Source organism: Neofelis nebulosa, chromosome 4 (assembly GCF_028018385.1).
Source record: "Neofelis nebulosa isolate mNeoNeb1 chromosome 4, mNeoNeb1.pri, whole genome shotgun sequence".
Taxonomy (NCBI): Eukaryota; Metazoa; Chordata; class Mammalia; order Carnivora; family Felidae; genus Neofelis; species Neofelis nebulosa.
In genome coordinates, this window is record NC_080785.1 from 14,845,769 (window position 1) to 14,863,408 (window position 17,640).

General features: G+C 50.0%; 2 protein-coding genes and 1 long non-coding RNA gene across 4 annotated transcripts in view; 2 read left to right on the forward strand and 1 right to left on the reverse strand.

The window, feature by feature from the left end:
* Nucleotides 1-2,893, forward strand: part of PARP12 (poly(ADP-ribose) polymerase family member 12) — a 38,334-nt gene extending 35,441 nt beyond the window's left edge. The window contains exons 11-12 of the mRNA XM_058724106.1: nt 211-362; nt 1,763-2,893. Coding sequence (XP_058580089.1) covers nt 211-362; nt 1,763-2,088 — 478 coding nt within the window. The 3' untranslated portion in view covers nt 2,089-2,893. The remainder of the gene's footprint in view (nt 1-210; nt 363-1,762) is intronic.
* Nucleotides 2,894-6,205: 3,312 nt separating this feature from the next.
* TBXAS1 (thromboxane A synthase 1) overlaps nt 6,206-17,640 on the reverse strand; it is a 156,036-nt gene continuing 144,601 nt past the window's right edge. The window contains exons 10-13 of the mRNA XM_058724107.1: nt 14,444-14,535; nt 10,385-10,522; nt 8,696-8,858; nt 6,206-6,455 (exon numbers count right to left, since the gene is read on the reverse strand). Coding sequence (XP_058580090.1) covers nt 6,381-6,455; nt 8,696-8,858; nt 10,385-10,522; nt 14,444-14,535 — 468 coding nt within the window. The 3' untranslated portion in view covers nt 6,206-6,380. The remainder of the gene's footprint in view (nt 6,456-8,695; nt 8,859-10,384; nt 10,523-14,443; nt 14,536-17,640) is intronic.
* LOC131508904 (uncharacterized) overlaps nt 11,213-17,640 on the forward strand; it is a 161,947-nt gene continuing 155,519 nt past the window's right edge. The window contains exons 1-2 of one of the 2 annotated variants that reach the window (XR_009260208.1): nt 11,213-12,507; nt 13,658-13,795. This is a non-coding gene — a long non-coding RNA (uncharacterized LOC131508904). The remainder of the gene's footprint in view (nt 12,508-13,657; nt 13,796-17,640) is intronic. The other variant, XR_009260207.1, reaches the window with a different exon arrangement.

Below are 17,640 nucleotides of genomic sequence, written 5' to 3' on the forward strand. Positions count from 1 at the left end.
AGGACTGGTCTGCTTTGGGAGTTCAAGAAGCCGCTGGAGGCCTTTTCACTCCAGTCCCGCTGTTCACCTTCTTTCTCTGGTCCATGGCTGGTTTCACGGGCCTGGACTCCTGCTGATTCTAATAAAATGTGTCTTCTTGGGTCGAGTGGCTTGTATTTGGCAACAAGCACCCTCTGCCTCCCAACATACATTCCTCTCCCATAATTGTAGGCAAAAAGGGCAGATGCAGAAGAGAAACGGAGGGAAGGTGGTAGATGAGAGGCAGCTGTTCCATGGCACCAGTGCCAGTTTCGTTGATGCCATCTGCCAGCAGAACTTTGACTGGAGGGTCTGTGGTCTTCATGGTACTTCTTACGGCAAAGGTAAGGGCGAAGGTGGCCCCACTGGCAGAACCTGGCTTTACCTCCCCCCCCTAACCCCTGGGGCCCGGGTGGCCATTTTAAAGCAAATTGATGGAGGGCATGGGAGAGCCAGGGTGAGTTGATGAGCTGGATCGAACTCAGTGAGGAACAGACCCAGCTGGTGGCACCCTTGTTCTTACTGTGTGCAGCCAGGAGCCTGACCCTAGGTTTGAGCAGCTGGGGTTTTGTGTCCCTGTGGAATGGAGGCTCTGGAAACGGTGAGCAAGAATGGGGTGAGGAAAGCAGGTACCTTCCCAGCCCTGAGTCCGGCCCCAGACCATGCCCCGCAGTCGTTAGAATGGGAATCGGAACAGTTCAGATATGCTTGTGTGCGTCTCATGCCAGCTGTAATGGGAGTTCTCTGTTTTCTGGGTTATTTTAAAACTTCATTTGGAAATAATTTCGAAACTCACAGGGAAGTCTCAAGAATAATATTTTTACTTTTTATTTTTATTAACATTTTTTGAATTTATTTTTGAGAGAAAGAGACAAAGCATGAGTTGGGGAGGGGCAGAGAGAGAGGGAGACACAGACAGAATCTGAAGCAGGTTCCAGGCTCTGAGCTGTCACCACAGAGCCCCAGTTGGGGCTCGAACTCGTGAACTGTGAGATCAAGACCTGAGCTGAAGTTGGACACTCAACCGACTAGCCACACAGGTGCTCCAAGAGTAATATTTTTAAAACTCCAGCATAAGTTCTACCTAGATTAATCAGCTTTAATACTTTGCCACGGTGGCTTTCTCCTGACCCATGTGCAGGTAGGTGGCATATATGGTGCCATCTTTAACGTGACCACGACATGGCTGCTAGATTGAAGCATCTCCACAATGTGATACTGTAGTGAACAGCCCCTCTTCTGACCCCATCGCTTGTCCATCAGCCGTTCTTGGAGGTGGCAGCAGCTGTGGAGTCGGGATAGAGAAAGCCAGTGGCAGATGTATTTCCCATTGTGTGTGTGGTGGCCTCCAGTGCAGGCTCCTGTTGGATGGCTTCATAATTGTCTGCGTTGGGCTCCTGGCATCCAGTGTCCCGTGCGGGGTCTTGTTCCCTTTCCACACCAACCCTGTGAGGCTGGTGTGACAGGCCCAGTTGAGAGCTGAGGAAGCTGAGATCTGGGGGTTAAGTAGCAGTGTGCCCAGGGACCTTTCAGATTTGAGGGACAGAGTCGGAATCGGATCTTTCTGTCTCCAAGTTTGGAGACTCCTCTGTTGGCCTTCATGAGGGAGGACAGGAGGCAGGGGCAGGTGGTGACCGAAGGACAGAGGCCATCGGCACTGCCTGGTTGACAGGACACCCCAGCCTCCCCTTCCAGGCTGCGGGCTGTGCCCCGACACCAGCTGAGCCCGCCTGTGTCCTTGCAGGGAGCTACTTTGCCCGCGACGCCGCATATTCCCACCACTACAGCAAATCTGACACCAAGTCCCACACGATGTTCCTGGCCCGGGTGCTGGTCGGGGAGTTCGTCCGAGGCAGCGCCTCCTTCGTCCGCCCCCCGGCCAAGGAAGGCCACGGCAACGTCTTCTATGACAGCTGCGTGAACAGCATGTCCGACCCCTCCATCTTCGTGATCTTCGAGAAGCACCAGATCTACCCTGAGTACATCATCCAGTACGCCAGCTCCACCAAGCCCGTGGCGGGGGTCTCCACCCTCTTCTCCTTAGCGTCTTTCTTTGGCGGCCGGCAGTGAGCGTGCGGTGATGCTTTTAGTGCCTTTCAGGCTTCTTGTCCTTGGAGTAGCTATTTGGGAAAGTTTTCTTCTTTTTTTCTTTTAACAGAAAACTTTTTAATGAACTGTTCATTTAGCATTGACTTCCTGATGAAGTTACATTCTTAATCTCTCACTGATGATAGTTTTTAGTTTTAAGCCACTTTTGGGCTCATTAGTAAACTAACCAGAAGTGACTGTAGGTGGGCCTATTATTACTTTTTAGTAGTGTGTTAAAATTTTATTATTTACACTCTTTGTTGACTTGGCAGCTGATGGGCACCAGGCACAGAGTTTCTAGATACTATTTTATGGATTGATTTTAGATTTAAGTTGCTTTCTCTGCAGTGAGTGGTTTGGTTTTTCAGGGTCTCAGTGGCATCTCATTTAATTTTTTGTCAGAATGACACAGTAGTCATCGGTACAGGCGGCAGTCACTGTGTCTGTGGCTCTGGCTCTGATCCAGGCAGCTCTTCTCCTGGGCTTCTGGCCTTGGAATGGCCCGTATATCACAGGGTTAGAGCAAGTGGCTACTGTGTGGTGTCACCGCAGTCCTGTCAGTTGCCCTGTGTCCTGGCAGGGTCAGCATCCCTCAGAGGAAGCGCTTTAATCCTGGCAGGTGACATGGTCCCCCCAAGGGCCCCAGGCTCTGCCCACCAACACCCGTTGCCACATCTCCTGAGTACACTGGACACCCTCCAGATGTGGGTTTTATGTTCCTGTGAGATTGGAATACCTGTGCTGCAAATGTCACAACAGAGTATGGAAATAAAAAATATTTATCTGAGGTGGGCAACAAGCAAAGCTCATTCTTCAGCGTCTGTTATCGAGCACCTGCTGGATACAGGCACTATTCTGGGTGTCTGGATATAACGGAGCCTCCATTACTGGCCTCGGGGGCTGTGTGTGGACTTACCCATGGGGCTGATGAACTTGAGGGTTCAGGGCCCCTCACTTGCTGGGGCTGTCTCCACAACCGTTGCAGGGGTGGGTCCTAACTATGTGGCCACATGGTCATACATCTCAGTTAAATGCGTAAAAATTACATAGTTGGATTTTTTTCCTTCTCCAACCCCTATAAATCCCAAGTTCCACAAAACCCAGATTGGCTACTGAGTAGAGTGTGTTGTAGATGTGTGTGTGTGTGTGTGTGTGTGTGTGTGTGTGTGTGTGTGTGTGTGTGTGTTGGGGGGGGTGCATTCTGTGAGTGTCGTCCACACACAGCAGGTTATGGGAGTCTCTACCGGGTGCTGGCTGGCTCTGCTCTGGGGGAGGAGGGGCTGACAGGGTGGCTCCGTGTTATGAAGTGGCTGTACCTGTTGGTCTCTGGGTTTAGTCCTCAGCAGTGGGCTTCTCACCTCCCCTACACCTTTCCTACCCGTCCCCCCACCTTCCTAGTACAGTGTGTCCACCCCATGTGATGTCTTCACTTCTGCTGCTTTGTCCTCACATTCTCAGTTTAGTTCTTTCCCTCTTTGGAGCAGGGTTAGGGAGTGCTCTGGAACTTTCCACAGGTCAGCCAATCAAGACCAGTCATAACTGAATTTTATGACCGGGGGAATGAAACAACAGTACTATCTTACCCACCCGCAGGGCTGGTCACCTGGTTGTACATGGTGTGATTTTCAGAGCCCCCAAAATATTTCCCCCATGTCTTGACTAATCGTAAGTTTTATTCATTGCTTTTTTTTTTTTTTTTAATTTTTTTTTTTTTAATGTTTTTTTTTATTTATTTTTGGGACAGAGAGAGACAGAGCATGAACGGGGGAGGGGCAGAGAGAGAGGGAGACACAGAATCGGAAACAGGCTCCAGGCTCCGAGCCATTAGCCCAGAGCCTGACGCGGGGCTCGAACTCACGGACCGCGAGATTGTGACCTGGCTGAAGTCGGACGCTTAACTGACTGCGCCACCCAGGCGCCCCTATTCATTGCTTTTTGATTAAGTCATGGTCCTACTATATAGCAGGTGTGTGTTGGGGGGGTGCAGAGGGGTGTCAGGGAGAACCATTAAATCAGGTGCTTGCCTGCTACGTCTTAAATAGAAGTGATTCCATGCTCATTAACCACGTGGCTGCTGGGAGCTTAGTAGTGGGTGGCATGGATGGTCTGGGAGTGTGGGTGGGAAGAATGGCTGGAGAACGGTAGGAGGTGATCACACGCTCCAGAATTGGCAAGTGAGCTACGAAGACTCATCAAATCCAGAGGCCCTGGATTTGCTCATCTTGGAGAAAGCAAGCCAGGAAGAACACCTACTTGTAGGATCAGAAATTTGAGAGAAGGATGGGGTCCATCTTGCCAGATTGTTGGGATGGGGTGGGCACTGTGATGGGAAGATGTCAAAATGACGGTAATTCTCTTAGTGTAAAAACGTGGTGGGACCCAGGGTGTGTGTGTGTGACTGACAGGTCATGAGGACACGGTTGGGATACAGCTAAAGGGTTTTGTGGAAGACCCAGGCAGTGCCATCTCCTGCCCCGTTAGCTAGTGGTGTGCGTGTATGGTGGGATTTCAGGAGAGCTAGGGATTGTGGGTCGAAGCCATGGAAGAGCCGAGTCTAGCAATTCTAGAACATTAGGAAGCTTCCCTGTTTTTTTTTCCCCCCTGCTGTTTCTAAACGTGGTGAGCACCTGGACAGAACAGGTGAGGGAAGCCAATGGAGCTGATGGGCTCCGGTAGCAGGCATAGGCTGTGCCCTTAGGAGGAAGCCACGTGCTCAGCTGGGCCCTTCTGCAGGATTGAGGTTACTTGATGGCCATAGGGGGTCAGGGATTGGGAGACGGGCAGGGCAGTCTGGGAAGACAGGTTAGATCCCCAGGAATGGGAATGTGTGGCTTTCTCCAGTGGGTCTGAGCCTCAGGGCCAGACGTGTCAGAGGCTTGATCCCTGAGAGGAGCAGTGGTGGCAGCAAGGTTGCAGAAAGGGCTGTGTGATGGGCTGGCCAGGCAGCACCCAGGGCTGGGACAGTGGTGGGTGACGAAGCTGCCTTCCTATCTCTGGGGAGGCCAGAAAGTGAGAAGAGGGCTCTCTAGGGAAGGACTTTGGGGGAAAGCTTGGGGTCCTTTTGGCTGGAACAGGAGAAGACCAAACGGCAGAGGCAGGATCCACAGCCATGGATCCATGAACACCTGTTGTGCCAGCTCTCCTGAAACAGCGTAAAGGTGATCAGCCTCTGGGTATCCAGGCTTACAGATTCCCGCTCAGAATGTTATCTATGGGGCATTTAGCCCTTCGTGCTGTGCACATGTTACATAGAGGAGGGAGCTTTGATCTAGGACAGCTCCCTTGTTTTACAGATGAAGACAATGAGGCACAGGAGGATGTGGAAAGACCAGCAGTCATGACCACACACTGCTGGTGGCAGATGTGGGATTCACCCTGCAAGCTCTCTGTTGAATTTTAACTTCTCAGCAACACGACAGTTTTAATAAATTCACCTCAGTATTTGATTCTTTGATCAAAATGAAGAGAGGGGCGCCTGGGTGGCTCAGTCGGTTGGGCGGCCGACTTCGGCTCAGGTCATGATCTCACGGTCCGTGAGTTCAAGCCCCACGTCGGGCTCTGTGCTGACAGCTCAGAGCCTGGAGCCTGTTTCAGATTCTGTGTCTCCCTCTCTCTCTGACCCTCCCCCCGTTCATGCTCTGTCTCTCTCTGTCTCTCTCTGTCTCAAAAATAAATAAACGTTAAAATACTTTTAAAAAAAATGAAGAGAAGTTATGCCTTTAGTGCATTTTAGGCTCTATCACTCTTCTGTGCATTAAAACATTATAAAGTTAGTATTAGCTTACCTAGGAAAATCAAAGCAAAAGAAAGCTTTTGAGCCACTTGTCGGAGTTAAGCTTCCGATAAATATAGTTTTTTTAAGTTAGACACCATAATGTACCAGAAGTTGGAAAGGCCCACGAGGTGGTGCTGTTAGGGCAGCTCACCGGAGTGTCCCCGTGTCCTCTGCCCTGTAGATTCCTTCCATCCTGAGGCTAGGACTTCCTTCAAAACCCTGAGTTCTCAGTCACGTTGACAAAACTACATTTTTGCCTATTTATCAGCAATCTCTTATTGAGAGGTGGGTCAGCGGTTCCTACACCATCAGCAAAGTTAAAACTAAGTGCAAGAAACATTTATTAAATGTTCAGGAACATTTGGGAAAAGTTATGTAAAGACCTCTTTTATACTTGCATGGTGGGCACCCTTTCAATTGCTTCAGTGATGTTTTCCCCGAAATCTGAATTTCCACATCAAGGTTTCCTTTGCATTTGGGGGGTGTCCTCATAAAACTGTCAGCGAGAGACAATCTTGATGTAGACACCATTCTTCGGACCTAGGGCAGATTTGGATTCTAGCTGCAGTGGTACCTAAAACAGGGGAGATTAAGATACTTGTTATAGCTAACCACATCTATAGGAAAGCTTTTTGGAACTGGGCCTGAAGTGGGGTTGTGGAAATTTGAGAGATAGCAGGGCTGAGGGAGCAGAGCAGCCTCCCCAGCGCGGCCTTGAGAGGCCAGCAAAGCTGCCGCTCAGGGAGGCTGGGCGCTGGGGCCCCACCAGCACATGGGTGCTCGGCCCTTTTGTCCATGTTAAAAAAATACTGTAAGTAAGGAGGGTACTCAGTCCCACATTTATCCTCCCAAGAAGCCTGTGTAAGAGGTACTGGTGGCTCACTTTGCAAATGAAGAAATGGAAGTTCAAAGAGGCCAAGTGACATGTCTAAGGTCACGTGTCTGGAAAGTGAAGAGCAAAGTCTCAAACTGTCCCCTCTCCTACTATTCTCACTCCCTGGTGCCCTGCCAGTAGCCAAGCAGCATCCCCTCTTTTCAAGTGGCTTTGGGAGAGTGGCTTCATACTGTTCCCTTCTCATGAGTGCTGTGGTCTAGCCTCACTGCCATTCAGAAAGCTTTCCTTATGTCCAGCTTACAAGGAGATGGGTGGTGGACTGGGGACTTGGAATAAAAGCCAAAGAATTACTCAAGAAGCAGGGTGTCCCCCTGAGCCCCGTGTAAAATGATGGTTCAGTGGCTAATGTGAACACTTTAAAGGAAAGAAGCATCACTGGCCCTTAGTGCTGGGCCTTGGGTTTTTCAGATGTCTTTGGGGGTTTTAGTTCAGATGGGAGAGAAGTTCTGTGACCAAGAAACAAGATGGGCTAAACCTGTGCTACCCCACCAGTAGCACATGTGACTGCTGAGCATTAGAAATATGGTTAGTGCAAATGAGGGGCTAAATTTTTAATCTGATTATTAAAATTTAAATAGCCAGATGTGGCTAGCTGCTACTGTATTAACACAGGTATAGACAAAGTGGAAACACTACTGGACTTCAAAAAAGGAGGTTGGCTGGGGCTAGCAAATTCAGGGAGAGCTTCCTGGAGGAACATGCCCTTTAGGTGGGGCTAGGAGTCGGAGAAGCCTTGTGAGCAGCACTTCTCAGGGGCCACTTCAGGATATAGGGGAATACCCAAGGATTTGGAAGATGGGATTAGGCTGGGAACAGAGGAGTGGGAGAGATGGCATTCTAGGTAGGGAAGAGCAGGTAGAACTCTCGGGGTGGGAATTTGGGGCAGGGAATACAAAGTGGGCTCAGACGAGCTCTCCTTAGAGCTGGTAGGCTCAGGGACTCATGGCTGGTTCTTGAGCTGGGGAATGCCAGCCATAAGCAGTGTTTTGGGACAATGGTCTGGCTGCTGTGCTGTTTGTCAAGATTAAGGGTAAGTGAGACAAATCCCAAAAGGAAGTCCTGCACACATGGAACACCTACTTCAGGTAGGGGCCTGCTCTTGTCTCTGTTGGTTTGGCCCTGTGTTCCCAGTTTGCACCTCTCTGTCTAACCTTGAACCCAGTCTCCCTGTTTGTCAGAGGCAATGAATGCTACTCTTTGAATCTAGAAGTTCTCCATTCATCACTGGGTACTTATTATTTGTTCCCTTATGCACCCCCTGTCCAGCCATGCACAGGGGCTCTGAACAGGCATGGAGGGGCACAGTGTTGTTATGTAGGGAACAGCAAACATGGCAGAGAGGTGGCTCCATGTAGAGGAAGGAGGGAGGCTTGGGGGCGAGCCCAATCTGGTGTGAGCCCCTTTCTTCACTCTCTGGCTAGTCATTCATTTGCTAATATTTGTTCAGTGAAGGTGTGAGTACCTGCCCTGTACCTGGTGCTGGAAGCTCCAGCAATGAATCAGACAGACTTTTGGTTCCTGCCCTCACAGAGCCTGTGGTATATGGTAAACGTAGTATAAGGCCTCAGGCAAGTTACTTAACCTCTCTGAGCTTTATTTTAGCTCCTCATCTGAAGAATGGGGATAATAAAACCTACTCTGGGGGATTACTGGGTTCTCATTGCCGAGGAGGGAAGAGGTACAGCTTCCCTGTACACAGAACGTTAATAGTAATAACAGCTAACACTCTGATGATGTGCCTGACTTACCTGAGTGCCTGTACTGGCTCATTTAACCCTCGCACAGCATGAACAGGGAGGAGGTGTTATTACCAACCCCCTTATACCGATCAAGGCCTCTTGAGGCCAAGAGGGATTAAGGATCGGCCCCGCCATGAGAACTGGGGTGGGCACCCCCTGTGCCGGGGAGAGCGAGCTCACCTGCGTCTCCGGGCAGGCCTCGAACCGGAACTCACGCAGGACGTGGAGCAGCGTCAGCTTGATCTCCAGCAGCCCCAGCAGCACCCCGAGGCAGCTCCTGGGGCCCGCCCCGAATGGCAGGTATGTGAAGGGACGTCGGCGCCGCCGGGCCTCTGCCGTGAACCTGCGAGGGCCGTGCAGTCAGGGTAGGCCACGGACACCCCGCCTCCCTTCCCCTTCCTCTGCAGCCACTCGGTGTGGCTGAGGGAGCCCTTCATCTGAGGCCACGCTCCTACCAAGCGGGCCTGAACCCGACCATGCTCAACAGAATCCTGTTTTCACGCGGCCTCCTCCCTCTCTGGAGCAGGTGGCTGCTGATCCCTGAGCTTCAGTCCTGCCCTCTCCTGGGTCTGGCAGAGCCCGAGAGGCACTGCTGACGTAAAGGAATCACCTGGAAGGCCCACTTTGCCCTCTCGCCCTCTCCTTAAGAATTGATTGTGCTGTTAATGAGCCTGAAGGCTGTGATTCACGAGGATAAAAGTCTTGAGAAAGCACAGCCCTCACCTGGGCCTGTGGCACCAAATTTCCCATCAGCCAGCGGAGGGCACCAGCCATCAGCAGCTTCTTAAGCAGAATTCCCCACGGAACCAGCCCTCCACTTCCTGCGAGTTTATCTGTTGGTGCCACTGGGGACAGCTATCTCCCCTGCCCACACTTGCCCTTCTGGTTCAAGTGACACCTGAACCATTGGGTGCTTTCCTAATGGGAGGCCCTTCCGCAGGAATTCTCTCCTACCTGCTACCAAATAGCATTTGCCACACGTGTTCTGTGACAGCAGAGCCAGGTGTCAACTACTGTGTTGTCACAGCTCGCTTCTTACCTCTGCATTTTTCTGGGCCTAGGAGCCCTTGACCCCCTGACCCTTTTCAACTAGGATTAATGCACTTTTTCGTTTTCAAAGGTGATGCTGTAAGCCTTACAGCTGCAGTCCAGGGTGCTTGATATTTACTGTATTTCCGAGCCACTACGCACTCGATATTATTGATCTAGGTGCCACCGCCCACAGGTTCCCAGTGAGGAGGTTGTAGAGTCGGGGCTCCTTTCCACAGAATGTTGTAAGTCCTACAGGCGGAAACAGCCCGCCCGGGGCCTCCCCATGGCCAGATCACACAAGGAAGGGATATGGATTGATTCTGACGAGGAGGGTGTGGATGCCTGCTCATTTTAAATCTGGGATCTTTGAAATGAAATTTAGGCAACGGACCAAATCCGTGTAGGGGGGCAGGAGTGGGGATCCAGGTCGACCGTGTTAGCATAGCTGGATCTCATGAATTCAGGGAGAAATTTAGTTGATAACTCTTACTTAGGAACAAGCTCCAGTTTTTTAAAAAGGAAATCTATTGTTGCTTTCCAGAGCACACCTGAAATACGATCCTGTGTCCTGTTTCCCGGCTTGAAGAAACCGAGGGCCCCCAATTGAAATTGCCTTGTTACTTGCATGCAGGGCTGCTGAAACGCTACATCTCTGGATTCTGTTGGGGGCTTTTAAAAATGGTACCGGTATTTCCTTTGGAAATGATGCCTCACAAATATCTGACTCCCATGACTTTTGACTGGGGACAACTTTACTAAATCGGTGTTTCCCCTTGGCCGCTTCCAAGGGCCTTCCTCTCGTGTCCCTCCGGGGCCCATTTGAAGGACTGAGCTCACCTCTCAGGGTCGAAGGCCTCGGGGTTTGGCCAGTACTCAGGGTCATGGTGCAGGGCGCCCACCGCCATCTCCACCACGGCGCCTGCCGGGATACGCTGCCCCTGAACCTCACAGTCTCGCGCCGCCTCTCGCGTGAACCTGCGGGGACACACGGGTCAGCTCCCCGCCCCACCCCGCCTCGATTGCGCAGCTGCAATAAGCAGAACTCGGCGGCGGTGCTCTGGGGCAAACGGAGTCGGAGTGTGAAGTGCGCAGTGAGGCTGGGGTATAGGGGAACAAGAGGTCCGGCCCTCTTTCGGGGGTGATCTGGATGGTTTCCACACACCGCACCCCCCCCCCCCCCCCCGCAACCCCCTGTACTGCCCAGGACCCTGCAGTCTCTAGGCTCTTTAGACTCAGTTGGCGCTCAGTGAAAATGCATTCATCCATCGAGCCTGAAGAGCTTTTCTTAGGCCTGGTTAGGGGAGCACAGGTACCTTTGAAGGGCTTATTTCTGGGGAGGGGCTTGCAGGGCTACTCCCCTGGCCACGCTTTCCCTCATCCGTTCATGGTCAAGCCTCTTTAAATTGCCCTCGCCCACCGCTTTGCTTTACCTAAAGGAAATTTGGGTTTGAAAATCTGATCTCGGTTCATTGTCTGTGTCACTATGGATAACTTCTACTCGAGGGGAAAACTTTCGGGCAGCTTGTTTACTGTACCAAGTGGCCATGGCACAGTCCCATTTCTTTATATATATGTATTTTATATATAGTAAAAATTATATATATATAGTAAAAATTATATATACACTAAAAATTATATATATACTAAAAATTATATATATACTAAAAAACTATTATATTATATTATATTATATTATATTATATTATATTTATTATATATTTTTTGATAGAGAGGGGGCACAAGTGAGTGAGTGAGAGACAGAGGGAGAGAGAAGCAGGGCTCACCCGATGCGGGGCTTGAACTCACAAACCGTGAGATTTTGACCTGAGCCAAAGTCAGATCCCTAACGACTGAGCCACCCAGGCACCATGTATTGTATTTTTAAGGGCTAGACTATAGATTTTTTCATATGAACATAAAATTTCTGGAAGAATACCTGAACTTCTATGATTTCTTCTAAGGGATGAGACTGGGGTGGAGGATGGCAGGGGACTAGAGGTGTCAGCTTTCTCTTTGGACCCTTCTGTATTGTTTCGGTTTTTGGTTTTGGTGGTTTTTGTTTTTATTTTAAGTATAAGCATATTATTTTTGTAATATAGATAATTACTGTAAAATGAAAAATAATCTATGCTGGCTTTTACTTCACATTATAGGACTGGACTTTCCTAAATATCTTAGGGGAGATATAATTGTTATCCTAATTATTATTCTATACTCTTCTCACTTCTCAGAGAAATGAAGAGCAATCCGAGGCTCCTTGTGGGATTTAACACTCTGTTAAAGCTACCAATGCAGTTAATATGTGCTTGGAGCTGGTAGCAAAACACCAGGGCTCAAATCAGAGCAAGAAGGTGGGGGTTTCTGATGTTGCAGCCTCAGTTCTAACGGGTCAAACTAGGCTATACCCTGGCATCCCCTTCTTTGCCGTCTTTACTGGAAATATCTTGGACCTGGATCCAAGACCCCCTCAAAGCCAGGGCTTTCCCTTCTATATATGGTTGGGCCTCCTGCCGGGCTAGGCCAGCCCACACACAAGGCCAGAAAAATCTGCTGAATTATATTGCATAGAAACCTGGATTCACAGTGATAACACTTCAACAAGAGTTATGTTTTCCACAGGGGCCATTCTGAGATTTTGGGGGAATAGTGGTGTGTCAGTGCTTGGGAAAAGCCAAGATGCTTTTTTGAGATTAAAATAATAAAATAAAGTAAAATAACATAGAATTCTCACTGTGCCTGTATTCACCAAATCTATTGCTTGGGCTGAAGCGAATTGGCTTCTTGTCTGGCTGAAAATAATGATGGCTTGCCTCTCTCATTTCTGTTGTTTGATAACAGAAGTCAGCAGGGCTGATACGTTAAAAATTCCAACAGAGTAGGTGGGGAGGAAGGTGAGGCCCAGGAGATCACGGCTCGCCCAGGATTGGAGCAGGATGGAAGCGGGTCATTTGACTGGAAAGGTCAGTCCTTCTTTCTCTTCACCTCGCACCTTACGTGGTGCTCCACTTAGAGTGGTGTGGCTTTTCAGATGTTCTGTCCCACTGATTCTCACCACTCCTGTGGGGCGGGCCGAGCAGACATTGTGTGCCCACTGAACACACAGGAAGCAGAAGCACAGAGCAGTGCAGAATTTACCCAAGATCACACAGCAAACTAAGGGCAGTGATGTGAACCTGTCTTGACTTTCTATCTAAATTTGTTCTGTGATTACGGAGCACTGGCACTGTATGTGACCTTATGAGGGAATCAGCAAATCTTGTCCTGCCTTCCCGAACCAGCTGCTGGTTCTCTGGAGCAATGCCTTCGCTGGCTTCCTTTTTCATAGTACTGTTTATAAAAAGGTCACTAGGAGAATTGATCAGAGCATTTTGGCATTAAAGAGCCTGTTCACGTTGTCGCTCAACACATCATCTCCACAAGGTCTTGCGTGATGAGTTCTTGATTGGGTTCAGATCCAGGAAATGACGTGTCTTTGATCATTGATAGACTTTCTTCCCGCTAGAGAATGTGACCGTTCAACTCTGCTGGTTTCTCTCTCGGCCAGGAGCCTCAACAACCGAGCAGGGAGCTGACACCAGTTATCGGCCATCTCTAGGGTCCTGTAAAGGCTTCTTTCCTCTAGACAGTCTTTGTTCTATCACTGAATGTCTTATTTCAAATTTCATTTTAATGTGTATAGCAGATGCCCACAGTTCCCTTGGAAGGAAGCTAGGTATAAATCATTAAAAAACGAAGATTGGAGACAGTTTGCTCTGCAGCTCCCAAGGAAATCAGGAAAGGCCCATAGAATCTGGCCCTGGAGTTACTGGCTGTTCCCAGATCAGGGAGACTGAAACCCTGTGTGCTTGAGGACCGTGTGATTTCACTCCCTTCTGTGGAATTCTGTCTCTTTGCTCTGGGTCTGAACAATGCACAATCGCTACAGTCACACTCTCTGTGATGTTTTTGGTTGGAATATAATTTTGAGATACCTTCAAATCATCCACATTTTCTCTCTTAAAATGGCAAAAGCTACCTCCAAATGGATTACGCCGTATATTCATTCATAGACATGCAGAGTGGAACTTACAATATATAGGGTTAAATGCTTTGTGTTGCTTCTGTTTCTAGAACCTGAAATCTGGCCACTGTTTCCCTCCCTAAGGGTCTGGGGACCCAAGTTAAGATGCTGTGCTCCCTGGAAGGCCTCGCTTAGGGGGAGTTGGAAAGAAGTGGAAGACCAGATTCCTGCTCTCAAGGCACTTACAGGTTGGTGTGAGTGGATGTACTTGGGCAAAATATTGCAGAGGGGTTGAAAAGTATCCAAGAATATAATATGAAGTACAGTCAGCGTGAAAATGCTGGGGGAGGAGAGGCAAATGGCCTGCAGTGGCGAGTCTTGGGTTGGAGTTTGAAGGATAGGACAAGTGTGGGTTGTTGGAAAGTGAGGAGACGTCTCCCAGGCCTTGGAAGTTCCCCCCTGGAATGTCAACTCCGAGGGCAGGGGTTTTATCTGTTTTGTACATGGCTCATTTCCCAGTGCTTGCAACAGCATTCGGCTCAGTAAATAGTTGCCAAATGAATGACTAGTGAAAGCCATTCCAGGCTAGGAGGCCAAAGAGATTGGCTTGGGTTGGGTAGGAAGGTCGTTAAGAAAAGCCCAGTGATGCTTTGAGAAGGTAGTTAACAGAAAGGAAAATGAGCCAGACATTTACTGCTGTGGTTACTGCATGGAAGGCATCGTGCCCCAGGGGATACAAAAAAACCCAAGGCTCAGACCTCATCCTCCAGGAACTTGACTCCAGCATTCCTGATAACTCAGGTTGTGACAGTCTGAGGACTAGTGAGGACCTGAGACAGTGATGCCGAAGGGGCTTTGGGCAGTGTGTTGGGGGCGTGGGAGGGACTCGGGCATACCTGAAAGCTGGTGGGTAAATCCTCAAGGTCTCTGCAATCACCATGTCCAGGTAGGGCAGGTGTTCCTGGAGGCTGCAGTAGTCAGGGGCCGGCTGATGGAGGAGTCGTGACAAAGGAAGAAAGTTGAGTTATACCAAGTCACACAGCATTCTGGCTTCTCCATTAGCTTTACAGTCCCGCTCCAACTCAGCAGACTCGGAAGTGGAGACGCCACAAAGTGCAAAGTCAGTTCAATCCAAACTGCACTGGGCTAGCACTGCGCATGTCCTGTTGTACTTGTTTCGTGGTGCTGTATATTACTGGGGACCCGCCGGACCAGTTTGGCACCTGGGGGTCTCTGAGTGTCATAGAGACGTTTGGTTCCAACCCAATGACAGCAGCTTCAGCTGCAAGCATTTATTGAGGGAGGATGAGGTGGTGGCCACATATTGTATGGACACAACCTGACTTCCTCCTCCCTGCAAACCTGCGAGACAGCTGTTCTCCCATCTCTTAGAGGAGAAAACTGAGGCTCAGAGAGGTGGCCACATAGATACTAACTGGTACATCATAAAGTTAAAGGATGCATAGTGAAGTCACAAAAAAAGTTCTGATAACAGAAACTAAAGAGCTATTTTAAATCAGTAAGAAAAGAAACTCATTAGGAAAATGGTCAAAGGATATGAACAGGCAAAACACAGAAGAAGAAATACAAGTTGCCCTGATGAAAAATACAAATGAAAACGAGGAGATTCTGTTCTTCACTGATCAGATGAGGAAAGGTTGGGGAAAACTGATTAGATACTAGAGACTGAAGGTGTAGAAAAGCATGACCCAGCAGCCCGTGTTGGGGGGACACCAGTGCCCCTTGGACTGCCCACTGGAGTGACACTGTCACCCTCACCCCTGGCCTGGGGAGGAGGGACACATGGGTATGAGCTGGGGAGCAGGATGTGGGTGGGAGGGTTAGGATGGGGTCAGGGAAGCTCATTCGCTGTTCTGCTAGGTTTCCCCAAATTCTCTCTCTCTCCCCACTCCCTACAGAGCCAAACACCTGCTTGGTGGGGGACAGCGGGACAGCTTCATTTCTTTCAACCAGGTAGTCCTGATGCAAGAGCAGTCTTCAACTTGGAGATGTGCTTTCTCCTCTCCTCCCCTCCCAGAGCAGTAGAGGGCAGCACCAGGAGGGGGGTGGGCAAATTCATGCTGCAACCCCCAACTTTCCAGGGGTGGGCCCTGAGTGGCCTTGCTCCACCCTCTGGGAGCCATTCCCAGGCCTGCAGCTGGCCACATGGGATCTGAGCCAGTGGTTCTCAGAGAGAGAGCTCCCTGGATTGGCCACATCAGGGTCACCCTAGAAATGCAGATCCCTGCCTTCCCCCGCCCCCCACCACAGACCAGACCAGAAACGGTGGGGTGGGGCCAGTAAGCCATCCGGTGAGAGCAGGTGGGCAGGCCCTGTGTGGGATGTGCTTGGTTTGCTTGAGGAAGATAACACCAGGCCAGCTGGCTGGAGCAGAATGGGGACTCAAGGGGTCAGAGGGGAGAGTGGTAGGAGATGGGGTCAGGGGCCAGGACACATGGAGTCTTGGAGTCCATGGTAAGTATTTTAGCTAATCTATCACTGAACAGCCGTTCAATATAATGCAGCCATTCAACGATGTCTGTAGTATACTGTGGAGTAAAAAAGTCAAGTTACAGAATATGTGTAGTTTAATGTTTATAAATTTGCACGGCAAAGGGGAGGGGTTTCCATTTCTACTTTGTAGTAAAAAATAATAATGATTGGTTTCCCCAACTCACTCTCCTCCTCATTTCTGGGAACCCTTCCTTCGGAAGGTTACCGCCAGACCCTATGTTTCCACCTCCACAGCAGACCGCCAGGGCCTGCTCAGTGAGCATGTGGCCCTTGAGAAGGCCCTGTGCTTGGAGCTTAACGCTCTTTGGTCGCCATCTGTGATTCTTAATCCTTTTACCTCTGAATTGGGACTTTGGAAGTAGAGTCCGATGGGACAGTGGAGGATGCGCCAGGGCTTGGAGCCTCACTTGTGTGTGGTCCCGCCTCTGGCCACCTCCCCACGACCCATTCTCAGCTGCCTGCTCTCCCGCCCCTGGTGCCTGGGGCCCAGCCTGGCCCCCCTCTCCCTGACGTGCCCTGTAACCACAGTTGCCCTCCTCCCCAGTCCAGGGCCTGGGCTCAGGCACAGAGAGGGTGGGGATGGGGTGCATGTATCCTGAGGCATCTTGAGTGGGCATAGTGGCAGCTGTGCCTGCCCTGGGCTGGCAGCATCATGGTGTGTCTCAGGGCTGGCCAGAGGCTGCGAATTGGCTAGGGCCAGCATCTGCCCGCTTTTGGCCCAGGTACCAAGTGTGTCCCGGCACAGAGGTTTTAAAGATCTTTGAAGAGTCACAGTCTGCTATGGCATTGGGGGTGGACCTGTGGGAAGGAGTGATGCCTGGCCCAAGTTCCCTAGACCCTGTCCCCAGCTGGGTCACGTGCAGGGGTCTAGTGGCTAGCAGGATGGGGCAGGACCCCTAAACATGCATGGGGGCCTAAGTCCCCAGCCCGTTTGGTATCCCCGCGCCTGATGGAGTGCCCCCTTGGGGGAGCCTGGGGAACCCCTCTTCTTCCTTCTAATCTTTAGTAGTTTGAATTGTGCTTGTTTCTTCTGGCCTGCGAGTCACAAAATACAAATTGTGTAGTTTCAGTGATCCTGCATGTGAGTTAAATGCCCTGTGATAATTTACATTTAAAACTGGCATTGCATGATATAAAGATGAATGGTAAGATTCATGCTGGAGGAGAAGAAAAGAGGGAGAGCCTTTGTATTTACCATTAATGGCACTTTCCCCGAGTTTTGAATGAGGGGCCCCCTGTTTTCACTTTGTATAAAAGAATGACATAGTTGGCCCTGCAGGCCATGGTTGATTGGCCCAAGGGTGAGCCTCAGACCCAAGGGTACAATTCTGGAAGTTTGGATCTAGTGCAGACAAAAAGGAGTTTTTCTCCAACGGGTGGAGGCTGAGCTCAGGTGAGTCATGATCTGCTGGTGACCATGTTCTGCCTTGTGGATGAATAAGCAGAAAATTCCAGTTGGCTGTGAGAAAGAAGAAATGAATTAAATGTGCAGAGGGAAGTGGAGGCAAATGACACAGGAAGAGACCATTTCCTGGTGTCCCCTAGAGTTCCAGTTTCTGTTTGCCACCCTCCGACTAGT